The sequence below is a fragment of the Atractosteus spatula genome, chromosome 12 (assembly GCF_055471065.1).
Source record: "Atractosteus spatula isolate fAtrSpa1 chromosome 12, fAtrSpa1.hap1, whole genome shotgun sequence".
NCBI lineage: Eukaryota > Metazoa > Chordata > Actinopteri > Semionotiformes > Lepisosteidae > Atractosteus > Atractosteus spatula.
The window spans coordinates 36,665,857-36,690,231 of NC_142717.1; the positions used below are offsets into that span (position 1 = coordinate 36,665,857).

Here is a 24,375-nt window from a genome sequence, read left to right on the forward strand (position 1 = left end):
CTATGGAGGGCTGGTTCATGTTTCTACCACCATGCGAATGCTAGGAATGCACTGTTTGAATAAGAGACTTTATAGCTGAAGACTGCAATCTCTGCATTATTTAACCTTTGGCTTTTGTTCTATATTATTTATCCAGCTAACTACTGTATTAGAAGTCGTCATTAAATATGACAGAATTTGTTGTGATATGATTTCAATGTATAGCCTGATCTTGAATGAATTCTTACCTTCAATAGCACTTACTGTGGAAAAAAATACTGAAGGCACAAACTTGACCATAAATCAATATAATGTTTTGCCTACAGTGGCTCAAATTAATTTTAAATTCATTTTAAATGAAAAAAGGATAGATACTAAAGACTAAGGTTTTCCTTAAATTGGAAATGAGAAATTTCCGTTTGTTGGACAACAACAGAAGGTACAAGAGTGGAATATACTGTATATATGTTTCTTGGTAATTCTCCTCAAAAAATAGTAAAGAAATCTTTTGAAACTTTTTTCCTTTAAATTCATGTAATATATAGAAGTTATTTTATACAATCTCATTCACTGCAGCAAAGCATAACAGGAGCATTTCTTCATACAGTAGCACGTTACAGGGTGTCACAAACAGGCTCTACACAAGAAGGAAGAAGGTTATGAAATGGGCTCATTTCTGCACCCAAATCTTGACAGAAAGACGACACACAAGCCTGTCTGCATTCTGCAACACGCAGCCAAGTACTGGCACGAAAGACAGGAAATGTACCAAATTATAAAACACTTGTATGGTATAACCTGTACATACTGTACTTGCATTTTAAAAACTGTACCTGAAGAAAAATATTATTTCACCTTTTCTAACCCAAACATTTTCTATGTGACCCAGGGTTTTTCCTCAATTTACAGAAACAGGTCATAGAATCTCTGGCAACTTGACAGAAATTATCGTTCCACATGAGAATCATCAACAGAAAATGAAACCTGCAAGCAAAGTGCTCATTCCCTAAGAATATTGTGTATCTGAGCACATGGGAGCTTTGGAGAAAAGAAATGGCATTCTATCGGACAGATTTTGCACCCTGTCACATAGTCTGCAGGTGTTTCCACATGAGCCACAGTATGTACGAGTTGTTCAGCTTCTTTCTCGAACACAGAGAGAAAAATATGTTCTAGCAGAAAATATATAACTATGCAAAAAACTGACTCGGAAAGTATACAAGATGAGGGGTTGGGCAAGAGCAAATAGGGTTAGAAAGAAGTGACACTGTTACGTACATAACCTGCTTGTACTTACTGTACATACAAATCTGTAGCCAGTGAAGTTTGCAGTAGTGACAAACATTGTGGGATTAGCGTTGCAATGTGTGAAACACCACAGCTGGAGCTCATGATTACCAGCAAAAGGCTGCACGCCCGTTTTAATGGCGATGGACCAAGAATTTCCCATCTACTTCTGCAGGAGCAGAAGACAGAAAATAAAGACAACGACCTTGATTGTCTCCAGCCTTCCTGAACACCAGTTTTAGAAGAACAAAACCAGGAATCTGAACCTGCAGCAAATACAGGAGTTTGTTTAGATCTTGCCTGGCACTATAAGTACAGCAGGAAAAGATTTGTGTGAAAGATAAAACCCAAATTATTTGGCGTCACACTAACCACTCTGGACGACTAACAGTAATTCTGAAGCATGAAACAGGGCATGACAAGCACAACACTGAGTGAGAAGGCACTGCACATATAAAGATAATGGAAATCAAGATTTTGTAAAAATGACACATGAATACTGTACATCAATACGCAGCAACTTACAGTATACACGATTTTGGCGAAGGTTAATCTTGGTCTTAAATATCAGTCTGTAAAATGTTGTTCCAAAACTTTACTGGCTCACACCCATTTCTAAATAGATTTAAATATGGCTTTCCTTGTCGCTGATGAGAGATTAACATTTGAGGAGTAGCCTTGTAGACAGCCTTGCGCTGTCTCATTCTTCTGTGAGCCAAGGATTTTTATACTTTCTTCCAAGCACACGGGAGATTGTTGCGGATTTTATTGACAAATGTTTTATGGCTTTCCTTGACAGATCTGATATCTTCGTTGTCACATCTAGGTGTTTTTCTTAGCCAACCTGGTCTTGACTTTTTTGAGAATTCTTATTTCTTCAGTATGCTCAAAATAGAATATTTTTGTATGCCCAATTCATGTGCTTTGCCTTTGCCTGATATTCTTTAACAGAACATTTTTTTGGTATCAGCTTCAGACTGCACACCCCGACGTCAAAGTGAGACAGACTCGCAGCTCTGTTATGAGTGCCTAATTATCCAAGATCAAACACCAGACCGACAAAAGATACCCTTCAGCTAATTGTCCTAATGCTTTTTCTCCTTCACGATGAAGAGATTCAACACTATCTAATCACACTAATTTGTTTAATTGACTCAGGAGGCAAGAACTGAATTGTTTTAAAATACCATACTTAGAAGCTATACTTAGGTATTTTTGAGAAATAATTATTAGAGCTCAATACACAAAGCCAGACTTAGTTTAGACTTCACTGTCCCAGTACTTTTGGAGGGCAGTATTTGCGTCTCACAGAGTGAGAAACACCTGCACACAAAACCGCTCCATAAACCTGACTAGTCATGTGTTGCTACCAGTGAGACTGTTATACAGAAATGGGACAAAGACTTTTCACTTGCATAAGCAGAAAATGGGATAGTGACTATTTACACTGCTCAGCACATGCCCATATTTCTGGTACCAAGTGACTTGAAATGTACACACTGCACTAGAAACTGTTCTTTATGACAAATTAACTAAGATTAAGCGTGACATACATGAGGTACGTAGTGTTCTACAGCAGTAATGCAGTCTTGATATCCAGTACAAAATCATTATATACCCCCACAGGAAACATAAGGTTGAATAGGCATCAATGCATTTCAATCTCTCCTGAAGCAATCTTACAGAAAGGTGCTCCTTTAACAAATTCATTACTTACCGGACAAACATACAGTAGTAAACTGACCTGCCAAGTCTGACTCTAATTTCATCTAATGCAAAACACAAAGTTTTTGAGGAGCAGGAGATCTGCCTCCGCTCACTCCGCATGCAGAGCTTTTGTCAGGTAATCAAAGGATTCATAGCAGCTCATTAGGTGTTTTCCTTACCCTGAGTGTCTTTATCATTAACAGGAAAAGGTCGGTGCATTTGCAACACACTGTATATTAAATGTTTTTTTCGCTTCTGAAGACTCTGCCAAGCTGTTAACAAACAACATGCCCACACACTGTCAATCATTTCTTCATTAGCAGCTTGATCTTCAGAATATGGAGCACTGTGGCAGGGATGGCTTTGGAAAATAAACCGATCTGCCCTCAGTCTTGTACTTTAACACATCACCTTAACCAGGGGAGTTTTTTTCCCCCCACATCCTTCTCCTTTGCATAATTTAAACTGGAGACTTTTTGCACACATTCTGAATGGTGGCCTTCAACACACAAGAGATGGAGACTAAACTAGATTATTCACTGCCACACCTGAAACAGTACAATTTCAGGTTTATCGTTACTCATTCTCAAATAAACAGTGTCCCGAGAATTTTGCAAATGTGTTAGAAGATATTTGACCTCTTCTTCATTGATATGAAGTCTCGGGATTGAGGAGACATGTGAAAGCTGAGACCACTATAAGCTTGTGCAGTGAACAAAAGAATTGTCTTACCTGCTACTGCTTTCATCAATGAACATCTTCTAATTAAACATTAATGACATCCAATGACAAGATATAAGTGTTACAACTGCATCTACCACTTGGTTCACATTCACATTAAAAGATGTTTATTTAAAAATGTTTGCATCTCAAAGGGTCCTAACTTTGGTCTGTTCCGGTAATTGGGAAGTCACATTTAAGATAACAATTCAGTACATGGGCCACCTTAATAGCCTAAAAGTTGAGAAAATTAAACTGTTACTTATCACATTTGTCAGGCCAGTATTTTCCCCTGGCATTTCAAGAGCAAGAGAGGTCAAGCATTAATGAGGGCTGAAACTACAACTTTCATTCAGATTTTGTAATGTTTTTCAGATCTGTCTGCATTTTTGTCATTGTAAAAAAAAAATGAATGCAAATTGGATTAGCTAAGACTACATCAGTGACATGATCAGATTTCTAATTTTTAATTCCTAACCTTTAGCAAACACAGGTTCAGACAAACTGCACAAATTGTGCAAGGGTGCAGACTGGGCACCTTGACTCAGGTGGTTCTGGTTTCTTGCATTTTCCCACTGTTCATGCCAGGAGTGTCCAATCCATCTGTCCAGATGGCTGGCATGTCTGAGGTTTTCATTAAAGTGCTCAGCTCCTGAATCAGCTCATTGGTGATTTTAACACTGCAAGCTCTTGGGGTACAGGTGCTCCTAGACGACCTGCAGGTGCCCCATTCCTCCTGGACCAGGACTGGACAACCATGAACTACGCACTGGAGGGTCGGGATCTTCCGTCACTTTGACCTCTGGAATGGCACCCCCAAAGAAATCAGGGAATCAGCCTGAAAACATTATGGTTACCTTCTATATCTGATCAGTTTTTGGCTTTTGTAATTTTTAATTTATTTGATATACTGTAAAGTGCTTTTAAAGGTGCTCTATAAAATAAAGTTAATGAAAGTACTGTAATCTTCCAGTTGTTGGAAAGGTCCCCATAAACTCACTCCTTAAATATATTCACACCCTGCTGTGCTTAGTGTCTAAAAATCAACGCTAGACACACAAACAAGCAGAATGCCATCAATAAAACCCAGTCAAAGTCATTATAATGATGTATTTCCATTTTACTATGTTTTTTTCCTCCTCAAGGGCAAAATCCATACACTATTAATCTGCACAGTAAAATTTTAACATCAATATTAATATTTATATTATTTTAACAAATGGATGGATTATTTAAGCATCACAGATATTTTGTGACCAACTTCATATCCCTGACTTTGCAAGTCACAGCATTCATTACATATCCCTATCCTCAACTGCCATATTTTGCTGAAACTTAAAACAACTTTTCGGTTCATTATCTGCTGTTCAGAAGCTCATTTATCATGTTAGGCTCTACTGTAGCTTTATATGCAGAAACGTGTCTCACAGCCTCCTAGACTATTTTGCTAACAAGGAGCTGTTTTATGGTTACTGTTATCTGTGACACAGCATGAATTGCAGTCTATGACAGTCACTAGCAGCTACTATAATTAAAACACCATGCTGCCATATGTACAACATATTAGTCACACCTATGTAATTGTACATGCACTACCTAAACTGCAGCAAGTGTCTTGCAGATATTTAAATTACTTAGAAAAGGAATTTATTATAAAACCTCCACTTTAAATTGATCCTATTCCATATTTACAGAATGGAACTTTTTTTTAAATTATTTCAGCTTCTTTATTCTATGACCAATATACTATGCCGAGCCCACTGTAGTGCACTTTGGTGTTAGAACTGCCACTCGGGATGCGTTTGGAAAGACTAGGGCTGACAGTGATTTGCTGATTAGTACTACTGCCCCACAGTTCCAGGGTCCTGGGTTCAATTTCAACTCGGGGTGCATGCCTGTGTCTTTTCTACTTTATACTGTTGAATTTCAGGGGCTTGTTCTCAGTATCACCAGTGCCGTCTATGGAACTATAAATAAATGGAAACTAATGTTCATGAAAAGCCTGAATGACCACCTGTTATTTGTAGCCATCCTGAAAGCCTTCTCAAAGTTACTCGTTTTCAATAGTGTAACATATTAGTTCTAGTGTGCATCCAACAATATACAGTACAACCAACAAAATTGTTTCTAAATACTACTCAAATTTTCTTGACAACATGACTGCAAACTTAATATGCAATCTTATGCAACAAATGCATAAAAAAATGGTTGACAATAAGAACTGTTTAAAATGTCCCTTCTACACATCTGGGATAATTGCAGAAGGTTCCAATTTCTGTTATTCGATTGTAGGTCCATGGTCACAATGTTAAACAATGTGAGGAAATCATCAGCTAAGGCAGAGCTGTATTGCAGCTGTCAAAATCTCAGATTAAAATTCATGAAAATCTAGACGGACTGGATATTACATCAACGGCATAATGCGAAATATACCATCTTTGAATTACATTTTTCTTACTTTAATCAGTGATATTCCTTTCGTGGTCATACAGTAAGCACCTGCGTGTACTGTAATTTCACAATACTTTTCCTATCAGAACAATAATGGTTTTCTATAAGCTTCTGCAACATGGTACAAGAACAGAAGTTCAAATATCATAAATCAGAAACAATAAAGTAATATAATAGAATGGAATACAGAAAAGCACAAATGTAGATAGAGACTTTTTCTACAATAAGCCTACTCCATATTCAAGGGCTATTTAACTTTACAGTTTTTTTGCCCTGCATAGGGCACATTTTTATTAAAAGTAATTACAACTTTACAGGGCATACTGTAGAGTTTGTGTGGACAAGCTTGTTTTCTTGTCATTTCTTTTTGAACAGAATGACATTAAAAGACTTTGTATTTCGGAACATACCTTTTATTTCATTAATAATTAAACTACTGAAAAGAAGGTAAGTTAAGGCCTGATAAAATGCCTGATTAGCAGTCTGGCTTATTTCCCAGGTTCTGAGAGACTCAGTCAAACACCAAGGCAAGGACAGCCTGCAAACTGACATGCACAACAACACCCTTGCAAAATCTGGCTCTGTCACAACTACCCAAATGGTGCACGCAATTTTAAAGGGCTGATCTTCTTTTCTCAGTTAACCATTGCAAGCTTATTTCAGGACTGTATAAAGTACCAAGAGCCTTGATAAAAAAGAGAACAATGCAGTATAGCATTTAATATCCTTCAGACAAAATCTCACTGTATATACAACTTCCTAGGGACAATCTCTCCCAATACATGACCAGCTTGCACCGCTGCACAAACAGTGACATTTATCCGAAAGATATGGATCACAAGGAAGCCCACAGCAGACACTTACAGACCACTGAAAATCAACAATAAAAGTGAAGAGAAGGGGTAATGTCTTGTGATGTTTTCCAGCTGCAAGGCTATTGATACTTCAAAGGAATTTCTGCTACCTACAGGCATTGCCTCTACAATTAAAAAAAAAGACCAGGGGCTAGATTATGGGCATTGACCATCAGAAGAAAAGCTACAGTATAGAGAAGCAGGCACACATTTCTTTGCAAAAACTATGATCTGGAAAACTAAAGGAATGCTATGGCTAAAGTTCTTTCTCACTCCGCGTAGCAGGATAACTGCCTTCATGCAACTGCCGTACAGTCATGTAAAACTGGCTGCACCGGGCTTCAGGTGCTGAATCTGTACGTTATGCTAATAGATCCTGCAATGTGCGTGACACAAAGAGAGACTGATATCAGGTCATAGATGTTGCTACACGACAAGAATGTAAATGTCAGGGAAACCGACATTTCGAGGCAGTGAATGAAACTCAATTTTTAAACTCCACGATTGTGCAGGCCGACAGAAGTGCAAACACAAATGCATGATTATTCATGTTTAGGGAGTCATTTTCTACCTGAAAAACTTCCTTCAGCCAACTGCTGTAATGTTATTTTCGCACAAGGTGAACAGTTTCACACAGAAACAAATTTCCTATGCTTACCAACGAGATGACAATATTTTTTTGTTTCACATAAGACTTTGGCCATAATTCTTTTTATCAAGCTGTCTGTTAACTTGCCTAGAGTATATTTAAATTCATGCTGCTGACAATATCAGAAGATACTGTATTATTTTTTAACTGATTGCTTTCTGTGCACATCAGAAAGTCAAAGTCAGTTGCATAGTGTCTTCAGACAACAATCCCTGATTTTTCATCCTTTTTTTTTCTGAAATAAGGAATACTACAGTATTGTTTGTGCACATTATTGTTTGCCTTGTCCCTCACCCAGGAGTGAGCAGCTTTCCAATATCAGGCGGATGGATACTTAGTACTCAAGAAAATACTAAAAAAAACGTACCTGTCTACACTTTAGGACTCAAGGGAATATGTCTGAGAAGACAGAGCCCTGATATTGTGCATCAGTGGGCTGCCATTTTCATTTCATGAAAAATCAGAAGGAGGGCAAGCTAAAATACTAATACTAGATTTGTAACATTCTTAATAAAAACCAGATCAGATCAGAAAAGCTTGGGAAAAAATCAAAATGTTCTGCGATTTTTTAAAACAAAACCTAACATCATCCAGGCAAACCTTAACATATTTCCACCACCATAGCCTTGGGTCCCGGGGTATTATGCAAGGAAAGATGAACAATTTTTTAATTACATGAAAAACACTGAGGGAATATCGAGAAAGATGAAAACTCAAAAATGACAGATACAATAAAGACTTGCTAAATCTTTTGACGTTGCATAATCATGTCCTACAGATGTCAGAACGTCTTCGTTTTTATTTTCTTTAAAGCTCTCTCCACAGGGCCCGTTAGACAGTGTCTGTCAATCCACACCAGTGGGAGGGTCTCACGGGGTTTCCCAATTTAGACCAGTGGCAAAAAAGACCTAACGCTATGGAACAATGTGCAGCTGATGTACAGTAGTTGTGAGTCAGATACAACTACAAATTAAAAATTAGCATTCTGGATACCAAGCCCCGCTGGTAAACGTGTCAGTGTATTAATCGCGGTCCAATGTTAAAGACTGAAATCAGTTTCAAGGCACATAAGCATGAGCCCTACCAGTCCAGGATATTTCTGTGGCAGTAATGTGTTGTACAAAGTGCAGTCCAGCACGCACACGCTTTAACGCCAGCCTTCATAAATGCCAGGGTGTGACACACCGTGCAAGCACTTTAAAAAACGATAACATAAATGGGTGAACGTTATGAAAGAGCAAAACATCATAGACATGAAGGAACAAAACAATAATAAACTTTTTAAAGTGTGGCAACTGCACTAGGGTAGTTAAAATAAGTCTTTTTTTTACGTAAAGCATGAAAAGTCAAACGGTAAGAACAGAACTTCTCAGCGTATAAAACAAAAAGCAAGCATTATTATTACAGTAATATTAGAAAGTTCAGACCTTTTACTTGTTGCACAGCCTGCTTTATATGTGGGATTTTAACTTGTTCTTCTGCAAAGGAATCTTTAAACTGTACTTCTCGACTTGATGCAGGCCATATCGTACTGGATACCGCTTCTTTGACAGACCGAGCACTCCTCGTAAACGTCAGTATATAATCCATTTGGGGTTTTCGAAAGCGCACGGTTTCTACAACGTATCTTAAAAAACAACACCAAAAATTACTTCACTCCTCAGTACATGTCAGTCTAGTCGCCATGTTTCCTAATGCCTGTCGAGCGAAACGCTGTGAGACAACACGTTCAAACAGGAACTGAAACACAGTCACACAACATCAACAACTGCGGAAAAGTTTTCACCCCCTCCAGCTGGCGTGAAGCGCCGCAGCCGCGAACTGAACATACAGTACAGTACACATTAACAACGGTTCCCTTAAAACATGTACGTAAGGATAATTCATCTGCAGGATATCTCCTATCGACTATTATTACTTTTTATGTGTATCACGGTGTTTTACGTGCTTCTCCTAATAATGCTGTACAGTAGTACTACTACAGTACAGAGCACAGTCTACGTATATGTATAACATACAAAACTTAAAATATATTGTTAATGTACGTTTACTTCTGCTTATGATCGATCGAGTCACCACAATCTCTGGTAAAGCTGCCAATTTTATTTTCCCCTCCAAGTGATTCATGAGATTAATGAGAAATGGCGATTACTTCGAGTTAGTACTGAAATGATAGAAGTGTTCCTGGCAACTAAAAGGTGTCAAACAACCGAGGACCCAGGACACAACGCATTTCTCATAGCGGTATTTTCCTTAAGAGAAGGCGTTTTAAAACTAAAATCCAAAACATTTTTTTCCCCGTTACTATTATTTTTACAAGGTTTGTACAAACGGGGTTATTGCTGTACATAAACCATCTGTTACTGAAGTTATGACCTGGTTAAAAACATTTTTGGACCTAGTGTGATTGGACTATTTTACAAAGTACAGTACTGCCATTACAAAGAATAAAGGCCACTGGTAACATTTATTATGACTTCAGTAGTTTATCAAACAGGGAACTTCATGACAACCAAATGAATAGACTTGCTCTAATTATAAAACTCCTTAGGCTATACATTATTCTGAATGTACAAGCACACAAGATTAACTGCACTATTTACAACAAAGAGACCACTGTTATTTCTGTCAGATGGGTATATTTCTAAAAATACAATTCATTTTAAGAAATGTTTTGCCTCTCATTTATAAATTCGCTCTGTTTCCACGGGACTGGATGTGTGAAAAAAAACATGAATCCCATGCCTAGAGCAACAAAATCCATTCATCACCGTTGAATGCCATTTTAATTTTACTATCAAATCCTTTGAGCGTCTCCCTATAATCACTTAGCAAAATGAAAACAAAGCAGTTCAGAGTTTGATTCAGATGTTTAATAATAATAATAATAATAATAATAATAATAATAATAATAATAATCTTCACAGAGAGTTGTTTTGGTAACAAATTGTAAATAATTGAAGACTCCTGTTTGTTCATCGGGCCTACTCATATACCACACTGGCTTTTAAACAAAGCAATGATGTGATACTGCAAATGTTTTGTGGTCCGATGAGACAGAATTGGACCTTTCTGGTCTAAATGCGAAATATTACATGTCCCAAAAACCATCACTCACTCGGTCAGCACCTTCTCTGCTGTCAAGCATAGTGGCAACAGCTTTATGTTTAGGGGCTGCTTGTCATTGACAAGGACTGAGAAGCTAGTCATAACTGAGGGGAAGATGGAACAAAACACAGGCAAGGAGGAGAACCTGTTCCAGTCTGCCAAGGATCTGAAACTGCAATGAGAACTCACTTTTCAGCTGGAAAAATGACCGAAAACACAAAGCCACAGATACACTGGAATGGTTTAACAAAAAGAGGGTAAAAGTCCTTGAAACCTCAAAGTCCTATCTTGATTCTGACAGAAAGTCTGTGGCAATACTTGAAAAAACACTGTCCATCAATGATCCCCAATCAACCTGACTCTGACAGAGCTCAAACAAGTTTACTAACAAGATTAAGAGAAAATTACACCATCCCAGTACACAAATTTGTCACTCTTATCCAAAAAGACTTGCAGCTACAATCGTTACCAAAGGTGCTTCTTCCAAGTATAGACTGAGGAGGGCGAATACCTCTACAATACAAAATTTTCAGAAGTGTGACACACTTTTTATATCTATCAAAAACAGTTCTCCTGGATATTGATGCAGAAATCTGACTCAGGCCTGAGGTCCTTACTCCAGACCTGTCTTGAGAGAGTTTTCAGGAAATGGCCGTTCTCATTTCTATTAAACTGATCTCAGACCTTCACTAAACAGAGCTGTGACTCATTGCATCCCTAGATTTAGAATACTTTTTACAGTGAGAATGGTGGGGCTTGCCAGTTTTCTTGGAGATTAAAGTAACAGTGTGCATCATTTTCTTTGGTCAACTGTTAAATTTGGTCAACTGCTAAATTATCTATGTGGTGCAGTTCACATTACAGCTTAATTTTTTTTCTACAAAAAAAAATAAACATCATGACTAATTTGCCTGAAATACACTGCAAGGACTTTTGAAACCACAGAAGGCAGTTTCAAATTAATCTGGCAAATTAGTAGTTCTACATTTACAATAATGAGTCATGTAGTTAAATGTGGGGCAGATATTTTTGCACTCCAGCTTTTTTATATTTAATTTAAGCATGAGTGGTGCAACTATTTATGTATTAAGCTCTAGTTTACAATTAATTGAATTCAAATCGATTCAATTTGATGTCCTCTAAAATATTTGGAATTATCTTAGATGACATCTGTCCCGAAATTGTGAAAATCTGAATATTACTGATGTCTTAAATTGAGTATTTATTGCACTTGTAGCACATCACTTCCTCCGAAATTCAGTGTGAGATTCAGCATAAGAAGAGGATCCTAGACAAATTACTGTAGCTGAACAAGAGTATAATAACACTCCTCTTTCAATAGTGAGTTTCAGAGTGAGGTTGCAAGTGAAAATGATACAGACACGTATCTCTGATTAAAGCTCTACAGTTAATACTAACCTAACTTTAAATCTAACCCTTGAACCTACACTCCATTTACTGTACTTATTACAAAACCTAGACAGCGCCATTTTTATTTGGGTGAAAAATGTTTACCATAAAGTGTCAAGAAACAGGTGCTAGTTTTGTAATTTATAATTAACTCAAGGTTTTAATTAAATTTTACAGTAACAAAAAATGCCTCAGGTATGGTTAAAATAGGGTAAAACATGTAATAGCTGCAGTATGTTTATTAAGAATTTTTATTAGTTTTTTCTTCTGACCATAAGTAAAACAGAAAAATACCCAAACAATAAGTCTCACACTGTCAGCACCATATTTACTATCACTGGGTAGAAATACAGTTGATGTAAAGTGATTGGACTACTTAACTATGTGCTCCAAACAAGAAGAGTAATATTTCATATTTCTGGATGCTCACAGTTCATTTGAAAACACTGTCTAACAAGCTGGTTAGACATATGCTGGAGGTCATAGGATACTGTAGATGAAAATACAAAAAAGTGATTGATTTGAATTACCAAGTTACTGCAAGTGGAAATATAATTCTATATATCAATTTCTTCCCAAACTGAATATTGCACCTATTTTGCACCAAAACAAAAAACACACACGCACATCTACAGTAGTTAACCCTGGCAGCTAACCCTGTAGCTCCTGTACACGTCTGAGTTCATTCCCTCTAAAGTATTATTTTTGTCATCACATTACAGTCTATTGATGGGATGGACTGGCACCCCTGCAACCCCTGCCTGCCAGGATAGGCTCCAGTGTCCTGGGACTCTGAATTGGATGAAGAGGTTATAAAACGGATGGATGGACAATTCCATTCAATGTGTTTACACGATCTTACTCCCACTGGGGGAAAAGGTTTTGTGAAGTGGTATCGGAATTTTTAAAGTAAGAATCACAAGTGGGTCTGCCTTTTTACAGTATATTACCAGCAGATTTAAAAATAGTGCACAAGTCCATTTCTACAAAAACGTCTTACCTCAAATAACGCTGTAGATCTGAAGCAGCACAGACCTCAAAGAGAAGAAGAATACATTTGAAAAATATTTTTGGAAGAAACAACACTTCCAGGAGACTTGTGGGAGTTTGTTTTCAATTTACATGTCTCGGAAAGCTTCTCTTCAATGTGGCTGCTGGTCCATTTTGTTAGAATACAGGAGGTGACAAACGAGAGGGGACCAATTAGGCTGATTTTGCCTATGTGGTTTCTAGCAGATAACAGATCCAAGTATCTAATCCAGTCGTTCCTTGAACTGATTATTATAGATTATACATATATTATTATATGTACTGCTACAAATATATTGGTCCTGAATCCACATCACAGGAACTCACTCTTACTGTATAAGTATTCAGTATTTTTAACAGGTACAAAAACATAAATACAAAGCAACAAGTTCTCATGGAAACAATCAGGAAGAATTAAAATGATGCCTTTAATATCTTCTTTGTTTTTGCTCCCACTGACAGGTGTAAGAAAACTATAATACAGGGAAATCAGTAATATAGCAAACTCAAGACTGCGTCTTTGGTAGAGAGATGGATTATTTATCTGTGCACTGAATCCTCCTCTACTTTCTGACAGGAAAAAATAGAAAATTCTTGCAAAATGATGGCTGTAAAAATCAGAGCATCTTTTATTGTTCCACTGCTTAATTTATCTGAGGAGGTATCTTTATGCTGACAGTGAGTCATAAAAAGTAAAACAAGATTGAGGATTTTAATTTGAACAGATGGTAAGAAGGCATGGTTGTCTGTAAATGCTAAACCAAGAAAAAAAATGCAATTGGGTCTTCCCTTTTTATATCTAAATATCTCAGAAGCTGAAAAACTCAGTAGACCGGAACAGCATTTAATAATTGGGAAGCAGAATTAGATATTGAACTGGAAAGAGAATATAAATAATTCAGAAGCAGAAACCTTGCTACTGTTTGGAATTAAATCTGTCTATATTCCAAGAGAGATAAAAATGAAATGCACAAAAATACAATGGGACACATGGCTGAAAAAACACTTAAATATAATTCATTGTCTGAATGAATGTAACTCGTGTAAATTCTCAACCTGTTTGACTCGCATAGATTTCTAGCATTCCAAAACTACTTTGATTTATATTTGTACAGAAATATAAGTCACTTTATAAAAATGACAGCAGTGCTTGCTTAATCACTTAAAAAGGAAAAATAAGAGCAGTTATCTAATCAGATAATAGAACTGTATCAATTATTTACCTTTAAGGCACCACATCAATAACACATTACAAAGCTTTTAGGATTTCTTTCTTTGGAACATTTATAAACCATGACTGCACTTAATGGCCTTTTTTGGAGAAGGCAAACTGGAAAGCATAAAAGGGTTAAGAATGCGAAATGGAGTTTGACTTTAGTAGACAAAGTTTATTTTCCATTCACTGTACAAATATCTATCAGCTCTGCTAGCAATTTTTCACAGTAATAACGACAGCTGAAACATCTGTTGCAATCAATGGTTTCTTTCAAATAATTTTTTTTCTCTTTGCAATCTGTGTCAAATTCTTCATGCTAACATCAAGTCTTACACATTATCATTGAGTTTTAAGGTGGGGAGTGTGGAAGTAATGCATAGTGATTCACGTCAGATATGCCATACGTTTCAATCATGTGCAAAGCTTATGTAGGAGAGCAGATTTTGGCATTTCTTCCTGTTGCTAATAACCAAATAGCTGATTATCTTTCCTAACTTGGAAAAACCAAAGGTGCGAACAAACATTTCTTTTCACCTTTCACAATCCTTCACTTATGGAATACGTTGCACTAAGGACAGATATACTGTAGGAAGAATCAAATATTTGAGACCCAATATTTGAGACGCTATTCATCCATGTATCGTGAACATCATCCTCCCACAACTGTTTATTAACAGTAATGCAACTTAAAAAGCTGTGGTATTATTTTTAGAATCACTAACTACTGTATATACTGTACCCTCTCAGTAGCATGAAATTAATCAAAACGAAAACTATTGATTTAAGAGTTTGTACAGTATCTTACTCACCCCTCTCCCCCCCCCCCACTAAAAAATTAAACAAAGACCAGAAATCCAGAGGACACACTGCTTTGCACTATGGCCCACATAATGGTGATAAATGACAATAAAAGCAATGCACGGAATTACTTCTGACCGTGTTGCAACCTCTGAGAGGAAACGATGACTGACCCCCAACCTAGGCAAGGGCCCATAGGAAATAAAAGCTACAGTAGGAGACACTGCTGGAGTCAAGGTAAGATTGAAATGGGGAAGCTGAGTGTTTATAATGGGTTAAGCAGCCAGGAGCTGCTTCCCCAGGAAAAAAGGCAAACCAGAAACTGAAAGTATTCATGTCTATTATAAGGCAGAAAAATGCCACTCGGGGCTCATTTTACTGAAACATGTGACAGCCTATAAAACCGCAACCCAGTCATATCAACAGATCGTTAAATGCTCAACTGTAGCTAAACTTTCTCCCAGCTTAGCTCCTGTAGAGTTGAGCTGTTATGTTTTTCAAAACGTAGAAACTCTGAAATAAAAACAATCTCCGATGCCCTGTGGTTGTAATTACTGAAGCAACATTTTAATAGGACTTGATTTAAGAAAAACATTTTCAGCACATTTCAAGATTAAGCATAACATTTGAAAATTATGATTCTTCATTTCACTGAACTCACTACGATACTTCTGCATTGACCTACAGTAGGAGAAAAGCTTAAACAAAAAAACTATACAGAACACTGTTAACTGAAGGCGAATTAAGGTGTGATAACAGGAAAACACAAACAACCCTTCCCCTTACATGTTCCACTATACAGTACACAACATAACATATTCACCATGCAATAACATCAAGTTCAGCTCCATCTGTGTCAACACAAACAAGAAAGTTTAAAAACAGACACAAGGCCTCACTACACTTTTAAAAGACAATTAAAGTAATAAAAAAAAAACCTTTTGATCTCAGTACAGAGCTGTGCAATTTCCAGATAAAAAAGATGGCACGAATGAGATATGAAAAGTTATCGGTGCCATATTCAGTACAGTACATATATTATTGGGTGTTTATAAAGCTAACTGACCTTTGCAGAAAACTAAATCCTGAAAACTTTGCCATGGGCTTTGCTACAAACAGGAACAGGACTGCGATAGTACACACCACATCCGAATTGGAGAAGTCGTATCCTACTCACCCACCACTGTACACGCTGGTGGACACTGGTGATGTTAGTGCCCTCTAGTGTGCATAACTGTCACGGATACCAATACGTTTACATGCTTCTTTGTTTGAATTTAAGATATCAATACAATCAAAAGAGTCTGTTATGTGTTATCATAGTTGCTGTGTATTTTATGGCTTTGCTTTCAGTTACTGTAGACACTTTAAGAGCCTTTAAGTCGTTCAAATAAAATACTTCTTGTATCGTATCTTACTGTATGTTGGCGATCATACCATTTTAATTTTTGTATCATTTGATTTATTTATACCATTCTGCATTTTGCAGTTCTGCTTTAAATGTAATAAATCTAAGGGTCTCGGTTAAATTTAAATAATTTACTGCAATTTCAGTGATGCATTGTGCGGAGAGATGTCTGTAAAGATGCCTTGATCTTTTTAAGATTTCAAGCAAAACAAGTGCACATGTTAGTTTTTAAATACAAATAAAGAGCTGCTTGACCCAAAACAAGATAACACTTTTCGCCCCACGGGCAGCTTACTTCAACACTCTGGTTTGATTCAGTATCCATTTTACAAAAGAAAACGCCTTTTGTTAATTACAGAAAAAATTAGATTCACTGTACAGCTGTTCTCCAGGCGGTAAATGGCTAGTAAGAGTATGATCAAAGGTTTATCCGCAGCTCTGTAAAACTGTGTCAGAGCCAGGCCGGGAGCTGTAGAGGCAGGACCGATAAGCGTTGTCAGATCAGGGTAACCGACAGACAGCTGGGGTTCATTTGGGAAACATTTCTGATGTGTCTGGAGCAGACTTTCGAGAGAAGCGTTGAGAACAGCAGCCGTAGCTGTCAACTATAACCGGAGTTACGCACATTGACAGAGCACACAGCATCATAAGGGGAAAAAGGACTGTGAACTTGACTTTTCCACACCAAGTGGGTTTTTTGTTAGTTTTTTTCCTCAGGAACTTTGAGGAATTCAGGAGTTGTTGTTTTTTTTTGCATGTGTAAAGCTGCTCTGTCACAAAGTTATCCCTTAAAATGCTGAGTTCCAGTAATATATTTCTCGTCCATCGGAAAAAAAACAAATTTAAACTAAAAACCTCCTATAGCACTTACATTCCCATCACTCACGAGAACTCCACATTCCTCAAACATCTCCATTCCCAGTCCTCGAAGCGAACAACAGCACTTTTTACATGACTGCAAATCCTTACATAAAGCGAAATTTAATTTGAAAACGACAAGCTATGTATATCCGGGGGGGGGGGGGGGGGGGGAAGAAAATCGTTTTAACGTTTGATTTTCCACATGTGTTGTCAAAAACCCTCACCGATTGGAGAGAGCTCATAGGGTTCATACAAATTCTCTTTCATGATTCTAAAAGATTGTCTTTTTAAGAACATAAGAGGTTACACACATTAATAGGCCCACATAGTTGGTTGCTGGTAGGCAGCAGGACATTGGCCTTATTTTCATAGTGGGTAGCTGTTCCACATCCTCATTTCTTGTAAAAAATCCCCCTGTGTTTGGATATATCAATACAGTTTCCATTTGTTAGTTTCACTGTTGATTCTGAATTAGTCTACTAGGTTGACTTTGTTAATCCCTTAGAGGATTTAGTAATACTTGAGTCACATCTACTCAGTCTACTCTGTTCAAGTCTGAGTTTTTTTTGTCTATCAATGTGGGATAATTCTTTCAATCCGGGGATATACAGTACAGTATCTGGTTGTCCCTTGACTGATTCCAGAGCACCAATGTCATTATTGCATTGTAGTAACCACAATTATACACACTATTCCAAACAAAGTCTTAAAAATGCATTCTACAATAATAAAATAACATGTAAATCATTTAGCAAGTTGTCTGCATAGATTTACCAGGGTTTGCATCTTCTGTAAAGAGGGAATACTACATTATGAAGGTCTTTGCTTTTTTAATTCCAGAATTTCCACATGTACTGTAATTTCTAAGCTAAAAGATTTCCTTAAGGACATACAGTAACTGAATGTAGTCCAACTTTTTCCCTCTGCATTGAAGTAATATTGGTTTGCCTAGGCATATTCAGACAGTCACATACTGTACACGTAGCAGTAACCAGTTAAAATATTAATCTAGTTAACTCCAGTGTGGTGTATAACATTACTTATCCAGTAAAAGAATTATCATTGACCACTTGTGAACCAGTACCACAATACCAGTTTAATTAGTGTCCCGTTCAGGGCTAAATAAAGATGAATTTCTCAAGTTTGTAAAACTAAGAGAGATCCGTATTTTCTCTAAATAAAACGAGAGCTTTATAACCCACTGTGCTTGTTGCTAATGAGAATGCTAGGTCACCCTTCTACAAGACTTTACACTTCATTTTCTGTCAAGTACAATCATTTAAACCCCCAAAACAAAAATAACTACTTATGGAAAAATGATGAACCCTGTAGAAATCAGTGCAGGACACGCACAATTGCCTAACAAGGAAAGGAAAGACTAACATAGCATCGGCAAATGTCTCTCTGCAATCTTCCGTTTCCAGCTCAAATTAGTCTAATATAAATGCAAGAAAAAAGTTCAGTCACGCGGCACTGATGTAGCTAATGGCAAATGCAATCAACCATTTAATCATGCAATAATTTCTTGTTTCGTTGCATTCTACTTTACTATCAATTAATTACGAAAACTGAATTGGAAATAGTTTCACAGTAAAAAAAACCATCTGAAGCAAACAAAAACTACAGAGTGCTGGAAGGGGAATAAGAAAGCAGTCAAATACGGTTTGCCACAATACCATCATCCTTTCATTTTCTTACCACTTTTATCTAATACAGGGTCACAGGCCAGTCGGAGCCTATCCCAGCAAGCAACAGGCACAGGGCAGGATGCACCCTGGACGGGACGCCAGTCCATTAGATAGACAAAACCTTCAAGATGCTACAAATGCACGTGTTATCATAAGATCCCTGCTTCCCATGTCACTAGTAAAAGACTTGCTGATCTCTGCGGTGGACTGGACGACTGCAGTTTCCCAGTCAGGACAGGGAAAAAGGCACGGACAACTACAGGTGGTAAGGCTTGGAGGGACATTTGCAAATCCAGCCTCAGCATCCACTTGCATGGATTGAAAAAGGACAATCACTTCTTTAAGAATATGACTTTTAATTGAGAAGAGCTATTATGTTTTGCTAGATTGTACTCATTGTAAGATTGATGTATATTGTGCAATAAAGTTTATTTTGTTAAAAAAAAGACTTACTGACCACAAGTAACATCACTGACATTTCAGTCTCCCTGTTATTGTCAGATATGGGTTCTTTTTTACCTTGCTGATCTCTTTTTTTTTTTTTTTGGCTGATTTGAAAATTTGAGCAGCATGTCAGTCCTCAGAAAAGCGGTCTTAAGAGCAATCATCTCGAGGATAAACTACTGAAAAAAAACGTTTTGCAACCAGCTTCTATGTAATTATAATACAGATTGTTTCTGTTTTTATTTCCATAAAGTGAGCTACTAACATTACACTCTTTTATTATCAACAATATTAACATTGTTTAGTAGCTCAAAACCTACAGTATAATCGGTGATTAATAATATTGTTGTGCTCTTAAGTTAAAAAGAGTTGAAAAATATGTTTTGTGTTAGTAGACCAGAAAGGATGGGGTTTAAAAGGGGAAGAGTTTTTTAAACTGAGAACGAGAGACCTTCTGGGGGAAGAAAGGCTGGAACAAGTTATCCAGCCATGTTGTTGAAGCCAATACTCTTTCAAGAAACAGCTGGAAGAGATCCTTAGATAAATTCACTCCTACTATCCAAACTATCTAATTGGATCGAATGGTCTACGCCCATCTGTGATCTTTTTTAGTTGATAGTTACTGCTTTGTCTTAATAAGCTCCCAAAGCTGTTTAGACCTTTTTCTCCAGTCTTCTCCAATGTGAAAGTCTTGAATTGCGGTATTTGTTCAAAGTAATTATGTCTTATTCACATAAAGCAGTTATGTTCAATTTGAGCATTCTTCACATAAAGCATATTTCATGCTAGTATGTGTTGTTTAAAAAAAATGGAAAAAAAGACAAATGCTTTCACCTTATAACCACAGAATCAAACCTTTCAAAGAGACATTAAATTTGCTTGATGTGAACAAAAAAGGAGTTTCATAATTACCTGTATTTCTTCACATACAATACTGAGTCACAAGAAAATGGGTCTCAATGGACGCTGAATCTCTATGATTGCAAAAGTAATCGGATATGATTGCAAATGGAATTATGTAATACATCCTCATATCAATCATAAAACACGCTACAGTGTGGCAGCCTATATCAAAATTACTGCCCCGATGGGACAATTGTGTGAAAGCTACAGAATATAATTTGGAAACGAAATGAACAAAACATTCACAAATGCAGGACAGCTCAAAAATCAAGAAAGATTTGTTTTCTTTCCACTCATTTCAAAACTTGCATTGACTTAGTTTATCACATAAAATCATTTTCTCATATTTTGTAATGCATAAATATTTCATTTCAAGGCTTACGTTAAAATAAAGCACTTTGTAATATAAAAAATTTCAGTGACATTCCAGCAAGTAAAACAAAACATTACTTGTAACCTATATTCCTAATTAAAATTCCCGTGTGAAATAATGATGGTTGGTGAAATGTGTTGGTGAAAAGTGCAATAACGAATAGACTGACATCACTGTCTTGAGTAGTTTTACATGTGAACGGCATTTATCTGCTTTCAAGAGAGACAGTTTAATATTATTTTAACTAAAAATGAAAGCTTAAAGGAAATACTAATCATTTAAGAACGTACAAGTGCTGTAAGAATGCATGAGCAGCAGTGGAATTCTTAAAATTTGAGGTTCCCCAGTTAATATTACTGTATAAATCATAAGGAATCATAAAATAGTCATTTTATCAGAGAAACTTACATCCTAGCTGAAGACAGAAGGGCAATATCGAACAGGGAAAGAAGGATATACTACCAATCAAAAGTACCTGCATATATTCAGCAAAGATTGGCATTTTAAGCATTGTGCTGCACAAACTAAAATCAAAACATATATGTTTTAGATTTATCTTGTTTGTTATATCATTTATCCACTTATGAAAATAAAGGAAATAAGATCCTTTTTTAATAAAGAAAATATGCACATCACTAAATTATTTCACCCACTAATATTCTGTATCCCCTTTATCCTTAGAGGGTGGCTGGTAAGGGCACTAGGCCCAGAGACACCTTGGATGGGACACCCATCTAACACAGAGCACAAACACTCAATCACACATCAGCCATGAGATTGGAAAAAAAAGAAGGGCAAGTATTACTGACAAAATGGGCATTCACTTTCATTCAATACCCCAACGTCTACATGCTATACACTGCCAGTTCTGTACAATGTAGCGTTCTATATTATGGTGTCACTTGCATGGTTGTAGAAAAATAACATCACTGGAATGTGAAACAAGTTTAGTACATGAAAAATGGGAGAGCAAACAGATTTCGAGGAAACTATTTTTTTTTATCTTACTGAGCTGTAGTTGCACTCATAAGCCTCCTACAGGAAAATATATTTCCCAACTCCCAGGGACTAACACATGGAGCCTGTTTACACAGCATTTCACTGACACACCACCTATCAGAGCAGTCGGCGGAGCAGGATCACAGGCCCTGTGAGTCATCTCTGGCAGATTCACTGGAATTTTTTAATTTTTTATCCTCAATGAATTCAGCACTAGTCACAGAAATGTTTTCAATAAAGAAATTTAAGCCAAACAAGCACAAAGGCATTATTCACATAAAAGAAAAGCGGCACAAGCCTGTAATTTCCTTGCCAGTGTTCGATAATGGTGAGCTGAATCATCAAGATATCTAAACGAGCTTGGTGCCCGTCCAGACACTTCTACCCTTCCCCTTTAATTCCGAAGCTGGCTGTTGAGACATCATATCTTTCAAAAAAAAACTGAGTCACTTTTTCAAATATAGACTAATCCAAAAATTCTGCACAGCCATTTCATACAGTCTGCTCTTGACAAACAACAGGTAAAAAAAGATATCCAATCTGTCCTCATCAATAAGAAGACAATTCACCCAATCGGATCATTGCCTTGCCTTTCTTGATCTTTCCCAGCACACACCTTTGACTGATGCCAAAAACTCGCAGTCACTTTACCAAGCTTACTTTTGTGCTCCTTCCATAACCAACATAATGATCAACAGCAGGGTCCACAATAAGAAGCCCATCTGTACCAGTTAGAAGCAACACTGCAAAGCTAAAGTGAAGCTTGTTCTGTAGGCTCAAAGTACTCTAAGAAAGACAACCCAACCAGAATACCATTGAGGCAGGCCTGAGAGACAGCTAGCCACCCTCAAAGGAGAACTGTATTTCAGATCATCATGGTCTTTCGCTGTACTGGGTCTCTGGGTTCAGTTCTGGACCTCGGGGGCTATCTGAGTGGAATTTGTATGTTCTCTCCGTGTTCACATGAGTTTTCTGCGGCTACTCTGGTTTTCTCCCACAGTCCGGTAATATACTGGTCCGGTAGGTTAACTGGCTTCTGGGGTGTGAGTGTGTGTGTTTGTGTGTGGCCCTGCGATGGACTGGCGTCCCGTCCAGGGTGTTTCCTGCCTTGCGCCCGTTGCTTGCTGGGATCGGTCTGGCTCTCCTAGATGGAGTTGGATGAAGCTGTCAGACAATGGATGGATGGATGGATGTTCTGCATGGAATGTGGGAAGTGAGCGAGGAATACCCCCTTCATAAGAAAGAGGAAAGCAGGCAAAGGGATGCCTCTGCCAGAAAATGAAAACAGACAAGGACTCTGCTTTCCATAAAATGAATTAAGAGGCCCCCTCCCGAAAAAAACATATTACATGCCTCCTTGAGCAACATAACGTAGCATAAAGGGGCTGAGAACTTTGCACGTTTTTGAAGAATGGGCAGCTTTTTAAAATGCAAAGGAACAAGTAAAGGTTTACTGCACGCTGAAAAGAGAAGAAAAGAAACACAATGTTTCGGCTGAAATGCTGTGTTTCTTCTCTTTTCAGCATACAGTAAACCTTTACTTGTTCCTTTACAGTCTATGCATGCTGACGTACAGTAGCTACCTATCTGATTTGTATCAAGGACTGATACTTTCTTTCTTTTTTACTGTACACATGTAAAAAGAAATCATTTCTTTTTACATGTATATAGTAGAGTTGTCCTTGAGCACATTAATTACATTTTCACCCCTTTGCTCTGAAGGCAGCACCTTCTTAGGCAATACCAGAGGTACCCCATGGGCTGCTGGAAGAGTCATTTCCCATACTGACTCAGTCAGACGAATCAAAGACATTCACACCATTATGCCTATCAGCTCATGGGGTGCTTCATTCAATGTGTCACAGTGGACAAACATTGAAGAAATTTGATTGTGTGTGTGTGGTCATGTCTGCAGGGACACTAACACTTCCATTTCTCTTGTGAAGTGTTTCTATACAGGCTTCAAGAGTGGAAAAGATTAAATGATGAATTATCCTTGCACATCATCTGTGACATCTGTGAAGAAATGATTTGCTATCTGCTAAGCCCATTTTTAGAGCTGAAATGTCCAGAAAAGATTTATTCTTTTCAAGTTGCAGCAGTTTATTCTTGGTAGACGCCTTTCATGTTAAGGAATAGAGGTGGTAATGAGTGTTACTAGCTACCCAGTACGTCTCCCTTTTTGTGACACAGATTGCAAACCGGTTCTGGCTAGAAACTAAACACTTGGCCTTGTTTCACAGAAGTATCAAACAGCACGATGGAGACTGTCTCTTCAATTCAAGGCCAATCTATAAGTGAGGGGGAAAGAAACTCGAGAAAAAATTAAAAGCTTTAATTTAAAATGAACAAAGGAATACATCAACCACGCATCACTGAACCTGATGTATGCAATTTATTTAAAACAAAGCACAGTGCCGTTTTGAAGGCTAGATTTAGTGATGTAAAATATAGCTGACAAAAGATGGCTGAAGAAATGCAGTAATAAATG

At 37.3% G+C, this 24,375-nt stretch overlaps 1 protein-coding gene across 3 annotated transcripts in view; it reads right to left on the reverse strand.

Annotated features, from left to right (window-relative positions):
- Nucleotides 1-24,375, reverse strand: part of LOC148822989 (oxidation resistance protein 1-like) — a 177,681-nt gene that overhangs the window by 57,689 nt on the left and 95,617 nt on the right. Inside the window, exon 1 of one of the 3 annotated variants that reach the window (XM_088929375.1) lies at nucleotides 9,075-9,365. The exons of the other annotated variants lie outside the window; for them this stretch is intronic. Within the exon in view, the coding sequence (XP_088785501.1) occupies nucleotides 9,075-9,237 (163 nt within the window). The 5' untranslated portion in view covers nucleotides 9,238-9,365. Of the gene's footprint in view, nucleotides 1-9,074; nucleotides 9,366-24,375 lie in introns of those variants that run through there. 3 annotated transcript variants of the gene reach the window in all.